General features: G+C 39.5%; 1 protein-coding gene across 1 annotated transcript in view; it reads left to right on the top strand.

The window, feature by feature from the left end:
* Nell2 (neural EGFL like 2) overlaps positions 1-13,117 on the top strand; it is a 304,209-nt gene that overhangs the window by 47,625 nt on the left and 243,467 nt on the right. Inside the window, 1 exon segment of the mRNA XM_038342735.1 lies at positions 8,199-8,349. Within this exon segment, the coding sequence (XP_038198663.1) occupies positions 8,199-8,349 (151 nt within the window).

Here is a 13,117-nt window from a genome sequence, read left to right as displayed (position 1 = left end):
GTACACTGCTCCCCTAATTGCTTTTCTTCAACCTTGGCACCAGATTCCACAGTTCCCTCAGTCTTGCGAATTTGTACCTAAAAACTAGAACCATAAGAAAACTGATGTCAAGGTCTGCTCTCAGCTTACTGGGAAGCCTGCCCCCTTGAATCACAGTCCCATGAGTCTGTGTTTCTTCAAGGCTGACTCTGGGAAAACTCTTCTCTGGGTGACCATTATGAAGCAAAGAGAGCCTTAGCTGAAATTCTCAGTTTATGCTTCCTCACCAAATAAATTAGCAGTTTCCTTATTATAGCCCCCAGTAGTTAGGGTCTTGCCCGCAAATGGCCTTTGGTATTGTTTCACGCAGAGTGGTAGGCTTCCCTTTAATGGTGCCATAATCTCTTGCCTTGTCAGCTCCAAATAGTTCAAAATCTCTGTTCATCATCATAGCTGCTTTCGAACGGCCTTGTCAGTAACTTTAAACGTAAACCCTTCTTCACTAAACTGTGCAATTTTTATATCTGTCTGTTTTCCTTTTTGCTTTCTCTCACTGCAGACACGGATGAGGTCAGGAGCGGTAACTGTTACAGTACTGAAATGAGATCCTGCTTGAGATTTCATTCACTGAGAAAATTAGCCTTTTGCTCTAGAATTCAGCCAAACTAAAGTACTCGGGGCCATAGACAGTCTTTTGCTGAATATTTCATGAATAGTCTGTAGTCAATTTCTTAATAGATTTTTTTCTTGTTCCCTTCTAAAACCTCATGAGCCAGGCATCCAGTTTCCACATTTCTCCTAGCATTTTGGTCTTCGGATCTTTCAGCAGGCTAACACATTAATCTTCAACTACAGCAGTCTAGAGATTTTCTAGGCTGAAGTTTGAAACTCCCCCATCAAACCAGTTTCATAGTAGTAAGAAACACAAGTTCAGGTTCATCACAGCCATAGCCCCTTCTTTGTAATGCCTTGGGGATCATAAAAGCAACTTAAGAGAGGGAGGTCTTGCTTTGGCTCACAGTTCAAGGGATACAGGCCACGGTGGGGAAGGGGTGCTGCAGCAGGAACAAGGGGCTGATGGGAGCTGCTTCTTTCCAGGAACTGAGGGAAAATGCCCATGTTATGCTCACCCACCCTTTTTGTATTAGGTCAGACCCCAGCATGTGCGCATTAGCAGTGCCACACTCATGGGGATGACTCTTCCCCTCTTAGCTAGCCCAGTTTATCCGCTCCTCACAGACATGCTTAGAGATCTGTCGCCTGGATGATTCTATTCTTGTTAAGCTGATAATCAGTTTTAACCATCACACATGCCTATCAAGATCAATGATAGAAACATGTCACTAGGCAGTGTCACTCCGTTACTTTCCTGCTTGTTCATCTAGCAATCCTCAAATGAAGCCTCCTAGCCGGTGGTTTAGGTTTCCTTCCTAAACAAATGTAAGCAACTAAAGATACAAAATATACTATCTTATAAATGGGAAATTATACTTACTGCTCCAAAGGGGTTAGTTAATGATGGGGTATAACATTGTTAAAATTGGGGTCCTACTTTTGTAAAACTTTTAAAAAGAGTTATGCAAATATGTTCATAGTCTGCAAGACCTAAAAATATTTACTCTTTGACCTTATTAACAAAATTTGCTGATCATTAACCAATGATGCGCCAGTGGAATGCCCTAGTGAATAATGCACTTGGGGAGATGGATGATGTAGGGAATAGTCTAAGCTCTTTTACAAAATACGTTGCTTACACAAGGAAGAAATTTATTTATCTCTCATGCAGCAATCCAGATCAACAGATAGCCCTGGGATGATGACAGTTCTTCCACCTGAGATTGTCCTATGATCAAAGTTTTGGTCAATATTCTACTTCAAATGCCTATCTTTATTTAAGTTGAATCTTTTCACCGTATCACGAATGGAAAGGAAGAAGAGTGTGGTCAGCCTCCCTTTAGATCATGAAAGAGGATTGTAGCATCCATCCCCTTACACACAGTTGGTTGGACAGAATTACACCTGGGCACTTGAGCTGCAAAGGAATATAGGGAATAGTTCAGTTTCTAAGTAGGAGACACATGCCCACAAAAGTGTGTGGTTTTACTCTTAGAGAGAGGAGGATAGCTGTTTCTACTGGAGGTCACTGCCAGGCAGTTCATGGTTTTGAAATACTACTGAGCTTTATTTGCAAAATTCTCAATGAGAAACTAGGTAGCATATATTTTGCACATAGTAAGTGTTGAGCAAAGGTTTTTTGAATCAGTGAAGTTGACAGAAAACCCAAGGTGATGTTTAGTCTAAAAATGGTTTCTTGTATGTGTGTGTGTGGTGGGGGAGATCTGGCCCAATTGGTACTAGTCCAGACTTGGTGGGTGTTATATTTGTAATAGAAATTATTATCCCACAGGCTCATTCGTTTGGACACTTAAATTGCTGTCACTATTCTGGGAATTTGTGAAACCTTTGGAAAGTTGAGGGTGTCTGGCTAGCAGTGATTCTCAACCTGTGGGTTAGGACCTCTTTGGGAGTCAAATGACCTTTTCAAAGCGGTCACATATCAGATATCCTGCAAAACAGATATTTACATTACAATCCATAATGGTAACAGGATTACAGTTATGAAGTTGCAACAAAAATAATTTTATGTTTAGGGGCCACCACAACATGAGGAACTGTGTTAAAAAGTTGCAGCATCAGGAAAGTTGAGATTGTCCGAGGGGAAGAGACAGTACTTCCTGTCCTGTCTCTGCTTTCTGTTCCATGGAGTTGTAGGTAGTGAAGAGTCTTAACCACACCCTCACTGCCATGCAGCTGCCTGCTGCTATGATGATGTATATCACATAAAGTCATGCACCAAAATAAACTTTCCCTTCCATTGTGTCCAGAACCCTGTCATAGAGTGGAGAAATATAGCAAAGATTCTGGGACTAGATCAGGCAGTGCTAGAGATTAGATAGCTTCTAGCAAGGCGAATGAAGAGTTCCGTTTAGATAGTAGGTAGTTCCAACATTTAAATAATGAATTTAATTTAGCAAACCTCACACTGGTGGGAACACTTAAGAAGATAATATGATGGTTAGAGTTAAGATAAGAGCAACAGTGGGCATATGGTGGTATATGGTTTCGGAACAGCTCGTTAGTCCCTTTGTCTCAGAGTGCATCTGGCCTTCCTTTTGTAGACCCAGCATTCTGAGAGCTTAGCGGGATTCAGACATTCAGAAAGGACAATGAAGCAAACTAGCTGGCATGAACCTGACAGAACCTTAAGGTCTCGACCCACTGGTTGGTATGCAGGTAGAGGGCTTGGCTGGAGACTGAAGGCAGAGTTCAGCTCTGTAGACTGGGCCAATGCAATAGGTTTGGCGTGATTTATTTCAGGGTATGGACAAATTTCCAGAGTTCTTACTGAACTGCTGAGAAAACACAGCTTACTCCTGTCTGATTTTTCATTTGTAGCTTTATGATTCCTCTGACTGAGAAACCCAGCAGAGCCAGAAAAGTTTGCAGGGGGAATCGGGGGCAGAAACTGACAGATTTTTTAGTTTCAAAAAGTCTGGATCAAGAAGCTGATTATAATGCATTTCTTGTCATTTGGTAATGTCATTCGGTGCTTTATAATGCTGTTTGCTTTCTTAAAGTGAAAATAATCATGACAGAAAAATGAAGTTTAATTTGGATAGGGTGGCTAATCGTGATAAGTGAGACTTTGGTGTCTTGTTACTCTGAAATAATTTGATTATTGTAATTAAGGAAGAAATATAGAAGAATAAACTCTCCAAATTGATGTCTTAGGTCAAACTGGCCTATTAAGAGGAAGATGAAATTGTGCCTTTCAGCATCTCACCTCTGCATAATTGGTCGGACATGCTGTGCTTTCTCTTCGGCTACTCAGCAAAGATTTTCTTAGAATCTGCTTGTGTAATCCAGTTGCAAATCCATAACCTTCACATTGTATGCATGCGAGATTATGTTGTAGTTCTCTATCCATTATGCCTATTTATTGGGAAATATTAATAAGATTTTAATGATCTAATAGCAAAATCCCATTTTGATTCTGTAAATGTTGTATTATTTCTTTTTTAAAAACAATCTTTCTACCAGTGCCAACAAAACAGTATATGTATGGATAGAGATAGACAACATAATTCAAAGGAACGCAGTTTGTGAATTTATAAAATTTAATGGTAAGGCATGCCATGGTTGCCAGCATCCTCTCAAAACAAGAGAGATGCGTGGGCCTGTGAGATAGCACATAGATAACAGTGCTTGCCATGCCAGTTAGGAGTCCCAAGTTCGAGCCTCACAACTCTAACAAAGGTAGGAAGAGAGAACCTAGTCTATAAAGTTGTCCCATGACCACCACATGCATGCTTTGGCATGCACATGCTTGCTATGCATGCACACTACACATACACATGCACACATATGCACATGCACACATGTGCACATGCACATACACACAAAAACACGCAAACTAACTAATTAAAAATAAGGCAATGTAATAAAGTAATATTTATTACATATAAAATTTTAATACTTTAGGTTTGAATTCTAGAGGCATTTTATTATGAACTCTTCATATTCTGACTACACTTTGTTTTACTTTATGAATGAATTTTTCAGTTTATGAGTCAAATGATTTGTGTAAGGTCTGGATCTGGGCAGTGAATCTGATTCTTATTTTTGTTTGTTGTCTGGTTGCTATTTATGCTTCTGATGCGTCATATTAATGTGTGCTTATCATTGTGTGATTATACAATACATGCTGATGTGGTATTGGTTCAAATTATAATTAGTTTGGGATTTCGAAGAAACTTTTGAGGTTGCTTGGAGTTTAATGAGAATCAGAATGTCAGAGTTGCTCTAGCAGAGTACGTTCTTATTCTTTGCTCTTAACCTTGTAGCAAGGATCATACATACATGTGGTATCAGTAGGCATTGTCTGTCCCTGAACAGCAGTAAATTAATCCCATGTAACCTAATAACTTTTCACATGCACTTATTTGAAAACTGTTTTTCTAAGGAGAATTTGGTTTTAAAATTTACATCTTGATAGTTTGGACTAGCTTAATTTAGTATGTAGCTGAAGGGGCCTATGCTGGAAATCTTCTTGCAGTTCTGAAGAGCCTAGTTAATTCAGAGATCATGAGAAGTTTATTCATCTGGACAGTATGCTTTTGTAAAAGTTAACTTAAACCGAGATTGCATGCCTGGAGTATGCATCACTGTGGGACTCTGTTATAGAACCATAGCAGTCACCTTGTCTTGAGTTGGGTCCTTGGTCTGTCACTTGAATTAGGTCGGTTGATTCCTATATGTGGCCAGGATTGCTTCTGATAATTTGAAATGCAATAAAATCACAGAAACAAATGGATTTCAGGATAACTATGATATGACCCCCTGTCAAATTGGGTTTTCTTTTCTAAAATACAGTTTATAATGAAACAGAGCTGAGATTCCTACCCACCACAGATATCTCTGAGGGTTAAATGATTTTTTTATGTTTAAAGGCTTTGCAAATTGCATACAGTTTAATCAACTAGTTAACTTTGACTTTGAAAATCATCACCGTTATTTTGCCTTTACAGTTTACACTATGAAAATGTTGAATGGAGAGTAAAGCGGTGGGATGTGATAATAGTCCGGACAGTGTAATTCTAATTTGAATTAAGTGACAGTAGGGTGTCTGAAAAATAGCACACTGGTGAGTGCTGCAGCATCAGTCACCTGCTCTGTATTGGGGAGGAGGTGGTGTTTATAATTGAATTCACACATGGTATTTTTGATGTCAGGTTATAGAGGAAATTAAGTTTTTACACATTGCACTAAGTGGAGACTCATTAGATTATGGTGGCAATTGCTGTGATCCTTTTTTTAATTGGAGAAGAGGAAAATAATGCTTACCCATTCTTTGTTATTGTAAGATAGATAAATGCCTTCCTTAACTTTAATATTGGCTTGAGTGTCCATATTCTGATAATAAGCTCTCTGAAAAAGGAACTGAGATGACACTGTGACTTATAGTAGCTACCAGAAAATATTGAGAATTAATTTAGCTGAAGAAATGAAAGATCTGTACGCTGAAAACTAAAGAATATTGTTGTAAGGATTAAAAACAACACAAATAATTTATCATGTGCTTGAGGATTTAAATCATAAATATTGTTAGAATGCCCCTACTACTCCAAATGACTAAAGAGTCAGTGCAATTCTAGCAAAACTTCCAGTGACTTTTTCAAAGAAATACCAAAAATTCTTAATAATATGAGGATATACTAACAATTTCTATGCATTCAATCAATGTGCTATCTATTCCCCATATACATTTAACAGGGTGATGTTTCTAAAGTAAACTGTAATTTGTCTCTGTTACATAGTGGCAGGGACATGTGGTTTCCAAAAGCTGGGGTGGGGGTAGGGACACTTTAGTCTTGTGTCTGCTTATTTGCTTTAGTGGTCAAATTTGTCCAACCGAGGCATACCTGAGAATTGAGGTGGGCAACAAATGAATCAGATATGTGTATACAGCAAGTGATTAGCAGAATCGTACAAACCTACCCATGCCCTCATATGGTTGCCATTTTTTGACATAGTAAGGTTTACGATCTACTCTCAATAAGTGTGAAACTGAGCATTAATAACCACACTCTTCACTATAGTGCACAGTTGCACTCTGGATGCATTAATCCTATAAAGATAAGACTTTGAAGCTTTAGTCAGTATCTCCTCATTTCCCACATTCCCTTGGCAATGGCAGCCACCAGTCTACTGTCAGCTTCTCTGAACTCAGTGTTGAGTAGATCCCTCATGAGTCTCTGGTGAGATTACTTCAATAAGCCCCATGTCTTCCAGGTTTGTCGCTGTTGTTTAACATGATTGTATGGTGGTGACACAGGACATTCTCTTCTCTCCAAACTCCATTCTTCCTGTTGAGAACTATTTACCTTAGTCTATTTAAACACAGAAAAGATGAGAATGGTTTGATCACAGCCCTGACTGCATTTCTGACACACATCAGTTCTATGCACACAGTATAAATGGGAGAGCTTCATGCTTATGGTGATTGGGTGTGTGAATGATAGGGTTTTTCTGACTGCCTGCTCACTGCTTTCTCTATCCCGTGTCTCCCACACCTTGCCAATTCTGAGTTTGGAGTTCCTGACTAAACCATATGAAAGTGCAAAATAAAGTTTCACTTTTCCTAGGCAAACTTGCTGGGCTGGGCTTTCTCTAAGCTCATAGAGGAGGGGGTGGAATTAAGTCCTATGTATGTCTTTCAACAAATATGGTGAGAAAAAAATTGATCTTCCTGATTCATCCACTGCACAGAAGGCTGAGAGTGACTGATTTCACTGATCTTTTCACGAATCTATTTATAGCCAGCCTTCTGGCTAAAGATTCCACTCCGGAGAGAGGCACACAGATTTCAATCCAGTTTTCTCTCAGGAGGTGTCAGAAAAGTGAGCTGGCTCTAGAGTGGTTGGTGGCTTGGGTCTTGTAGAACACACACCTCTTTGCCATTGTTCCTGATGTAGCTAAGGTAACAGACCAGAGAAACTGTGTAAAGAGAAAAGTTGGGAGTGCACATTTTCTGGGAGTGTTCTTTGATTTTTTCCCCTCAAAGATAACATGTTCTGAAAAGAGGTTTCTGAAACACGTGCATTATTTCATGTGATTTTGTGGCACTCTGTGTTGTATACAGCATAAGGTCTTATTGGGAGGGTTGCCAAGAGAGTCTAGAAGTTGGTATCTGCAAGTTATTCTGTAGCATAATTCCTAAAAATCCAGAGACAGAAATTGGGGTTAAACCTTAATGTCAGAGAAGCAAAACAGCCAGCCACTGGCTCTTACCTCTATCTCAGTCTGAAATGGTGATCCTGCCTCCAGGAATCTCAGAATGAGACCGTGAGTGAGAGCCGTCTCCTCCCGTCTTATAATCCTCTCTAATGCTGGTATGCACCATTACCGCCCGGTTTTTATGGCAAACTAGTGTGACTACTGGGATTAAAGGTGTGTGCCACCACTGCCTGGTCTATAAGGCTAATCAGTACAGCAGTTTTACCCTCTGAACTTCAGGCAAGCTTTATTTATTAAAATACAAATGAAATATCAGTACATTATTCTTTGACAAAGTTTTAGATGGGTGTTTATAGGTCATAATTTATAAAACCAAACTCTAGTGTGTTTTTAATGCATGTTTATTATTTATTTAATTTTAGATTCCCCCAGAAGCATAAAAGCACCTACTGCTACAGCTGAGCGGCTTCTCCAGAAGCTGAGAAATAAACATGAATTCACAATTTTGGTGACCCTGAAGCAAATCCACTTAAATTCGGGAGTTATTCTCTCTATCCACCACTTGGATCACAGGTAAGTGGAATTTGTAAAGTTTCTGGTGTTTTTTTTGTGTATAATTGCATTATAATACAGAAGAGAAGCAAACAGAAGCCTGTTATTGAAGATGTCCAAGGGCCTTCAAAGCACAAAGCAATATATATCATGCAGAACTGCAGACAGAGTTCTGCCCCAAAGCAAAGGAAACCATTGCATCAAAGCATGTTGGGAACCTACAAAGGTCCACTTCTAAGACTTATTTGTCAGTTCCTAAATTCCACAGGGGCTGTCTTCCTCAGTGCTAAAGACAAACATACTTCCTAATTTCTGATCATTACCCACAAAAGTCCAGTATTTGTACTTTGGGAAAGTGGCTGTGCTTAGAATTTTGTTATCTTATAATTTTAGTTATTGTACACAGAAGTTTCTATCTCACCCGGTCCTGTAGCCATTCAGTCCTAAAGAAACACAAAATGGCTTATATTAATTATAAACTCTTTGGCCTACTAGCTCAGGATTATTATTAACTAGCTCTTACAACTTAAATGTACCCATAATTTTTGTCTATGTTTAGCCATGTGACTTGGTAACTTTTCTCAATAGGGCATTCTCATCTTGCTTCCTCTGCATCTTGCTGTTGACCTACTCCCTTGCCTTTTCTCTTCCCAGAATACTCTTAGTCTGGTCACATTACCTTTACTTACTGCCTGGCTTCTGGCCAATCTATGTTTAACTAATACAAGTGATAAATCTTTACAGTGTACAAGAGTGTTATCCTGCAGCAAATCATAGACAGGGAACTTACCCAGTAAGCCAGGGTACTCACAGCTGTGTTTAGTAGTATAGATTGAATGACAGTGCTGTCTTATGAGTACTTTCTACTTTCTGTCACATATGGAAGGATCGATAGGAGAGCTGGCCAAAGAGGTGGAGAGAGAAGGCAGAAGAGATTCACCTATAGCCTTGACATGTGTAGCTATAGATAGATGTATACATAGTGAATAATACCTGAATACTGAATTATAGTATAGAATAATGCAGGACTGAAAATAATAATTCTGAAAATGAAAGTGTCTGCATGTTCACATTTCAATGCTTAATACTATCATGTATTATCTATTTGTTGGAGGCCATGGGAGTATGCACCAAGTGACAACTAGTGTTCAACAGGATGACCTACCAGATGACTCATTCTCTAATAGGGAGCACCATTTGGTACAGTTGTGAGATCACTGGCTGTAGACAACTGTTTGTCTCTGTAATTTCTCTCATAGGAATTTCTTCTGTTATTTCTTCCATAGGAATAACTTTGAGTGGTTTTCGACTGCGTGCGTGTTTATCTCATGAAAACAGTCCATCTACTGGGTGCACATATATATGTGGATGAACAGAAAGATAACTTCTCATTAATCTGTATAATTTCAATATATAGAAAACATGCTAGGACATTCTTCATAACTAGATCTGCTGTTCCACAAGGCTATAAAACACTTAAAGACTGCTTTGTTCTTTCTATTCAGATTAACACAAGAAAATAACAATTTCTCCTCAGGCAAACTGCACACAATTAGCTCAATTTTACCTCAGAGAAAGTTCAAACTAGACTAGATCTTTTGTAAATGAATCTTAAGCTAAAAGCTTTACAGTTGTGCACAAGGTCAGAGCTGTAGGCAGCTAGCCAAGGTTATTTATACAAAACAACCTTAAAAAAATCATGCCAATACTTTGACTGCCAAGCCTAGTTGATAAAAGATCCATGTCTCAAAACTTATATCACTGGGCACTGTGCCCCTGCCCTCTGGTCACAATCTTAATCCAGAAACCTTGAAGCTTTACATTGCCATGGTAATATGTTCTGCCCTTATCACTTACCCCAAATGTATGTGCTTTTGACCAATGAGATATAACTCTTGTAATTTTTTAATTATTGCTTCAGCCTCATGTAAAAAAGTATATTTAGGCTAGAGGAAGAGAGAAACAGAGAGAGTTGGGACACGGAATTGAAGCAAAGGAGAACTAGGGGTTACAGAGGTAGAATAGAGCTGGCAGAAGAATAAAGAACATGACTTGAACAGCATGGGTATGAATAGAAATGTTCTAAGTTTCCTTTGCTAAGCTGTAGCATCTGACTTGAACACTGGAAGATAGTTTTGTGAGCTGGACTCACAAGCTATTGATATTTATTAATCAGGCAAGTCACATGGGCCTCTGTGTCTTCAACTGCTCATCTGTAAAGTGGGATAGTAACTACAGCCCCTTCTTAGGTGATTGTGAAATAGTATATAAACCCAAAGTGCTTTAGATATATAATAGTGTTAATGATCTTGTTCAGATTTAAGCAGAAAACATTTTTCCTTTGGTTCTTTTTATTGGAGATTAGGCAGCCTAAAACTTTTCAAATCTTTTCTAAGTACCTAAGGCTAAACTTAATCAGAACTATGAGATAAACAAAATGCAGCAAGATATAGAAAGGAGGATTCTTAGTTACTCTTGTTCTTAGGGTTTGAGGGCTTCCTGCACTCCATCCTCTGCACTGGAGGGTAATTTCATGGGGGCTTGTTCTCCCCCAGGATCTGGTTTATGCTGGAGGGGAGGGCACCACGCAGACATCCAGCTGGGAACGGCTTAGTACCTTGAGAACAGGGTAGGAAAAGGGGAACCCCATCTCCACACAATTACAGCAGCTTTCTGATGTGGGAGGTCCTTCTGTATATGTGTTTCTTTTATTGGCTAATGAATAAAACTGCTTTGGCCTATGGCAGGGCAGAGTACAGCCAGGCTGAAATATATGTAAAGTGTAGGTGGAGGCAAGGAGACACCATGTAGCTGCCAAAGGAGAGTTACATGCCAGAAATTTACCAGTAGGTCACAGCTTCATGGTGATACACAGACTAATAGAAATGGGTTAATTTAAGATGTAAGAGTTAGTTAATAAGAAGTCTGAGCTAATACGCCGAGCAGTATTGTAATTAATACGTTTATGTGTGATTATTTGGGTCTAGGCAGCTGGAAAATGACGGAGCAGTGTCTTACTACAGCTTTCCCCTTGCCACGGACCTTTTTTCAGGTACCCATGATGAGGTTGGCTGGTGTCAATGACACTCACCTCTGCCCATGTCAGCTGGGCTTTCAGGCACCATGAGTCCCACAACATAAAGGAAGATTGTTCCTGGCAAGAGTAGCCTGATCTATGACTAGTCATCTGTCCATGCTTTATGGACTCACTAGATCTTTCTTTCTCTGAGAAGACACACAACTCAATTAGCTGTCTTCCAGGTACTGTCCCTTATATGTGATGGCCACTCCCAGCCTCCTTCCATAGCCCACTGCCCTGTGCTAAACAGTTATGACTACACCCTCTGCTCATTATGTTCTCATGTTGAGTTCTGCATGGTCACTGTTTCTGGAGTGCCTGTGTCAATTCTGTAAGTCCCTTGCTTATTCATCTTATTTTTATTTATAATACTGACAAATTTTAGTCAAACAAATACCACATTTGTCATGTAGCATATGTTTCCATTTGTGTAGAATGTAGTTCATTTTGAAGGCATCAATTCTCAGTGAAACGACGATGAAGGAACCCAGTGTGCGCCACCTGAGTTCATTTACCATTGGTGTTCAGTGGAGGTTAGGAGTATAGCCTTGGAGACAGACTGCATGTCCAACTCATCTACCACTCGCTGGCTTTGTGACTGAATACAAATGTCCCCCTTTGCACTTGAGCGTCCTCATCTGTAAATCCACACAAAGTTTTTGAAAATGTTAGAGAAAACATCTACAGAAACCCTGCAATCACAGAAGGTCAGCACTCACATACTGTTAAGACAGACAACCCTCAAGGGTGCTGCGAACTCTTGAGAAGAGCTTGTGGGAAGATCCTTCGGTCCAGGCTGCAGCACTATGAAGGTAGTGTCACCAGGGAACCATTAGGTCTCTCTTCTGCCCATTTTTCTCTCACAACATCACCTGACCAGCTAGTGATAGCATCAGGATCCACACTCACTTCATCTGTTTGTCGAGTCTGGGCTGCTGACCACTTTATAATGATATTTCATAAGCTAGCCTTCAGTGGACTTTTCACTATGCAGTTTTTCCTTTTCTCATCCCATTACTATTGCTGGTTAATTGTAATTCTTTTATTGACTTTGTGATATTTATATATATATACACACACACATATATATACATACACATACATACATATGTATGTGTATGTATATATATATGGTATGTATTGCATGTATTTTGATGTTCTTTCCCATGTCCGATGTGCATGTACTTGGGGATAACAGAGGAAGATGCCAGATGCCCTGCTATCATTCACTACATTATTCTCTTGAGACAATATTTCTCATTGAACCCAGAACTCACCATTTTTGGCTAGATTTGCTGGCCAGAAAGCCACAGTGTTCTTATTGTTTCTGCTCCCTCCCCCAATTACAAATTTATGGTGTTTTACATTGGTCCTGGGGATCCACACTCAGCTTCTCATATTTCACACCAAGCATTTTTACCTTCCAAGCCATCTCCCTTCCCCCATCTTTCTAATTCTCACCCATATGTTTGGCTTCATCATTCGTGGACATGTAAGGGAGTTTGTGGGCATATCCCCGGGAAGACATAAAGCAATGTGACATGTAAAGACATCAAAGGAAGCAACTCAGCTAATGGTCAAGAGGATGACACCATTCTTAATGCTCAGACAAGAGTTTTCTGATGACTTTTCATAGGTATCTATACCGATGGCCTCAGGAAATAAGGTTGGGGTTTCATGCCATGTTGTAGCATCTTGTCAGAGTAGATT

This window comes from Arvicola amphibius, chromosome 9 (genome assembly GCF_903992535.2).
Source record: "Arvicola amphibius chromosome 9, mArvAmp1.2, whole genome shotgun sequence".
Lineage (NCBI taxonomy): Eukaryota > Metazoa > Chordata > Mammalia > Rodentia > Cricetidae > Arvicola > Arvicola amphibius.
This window is presented reverse-complemented; position numbering and strand designations above follow the sequence as displayed.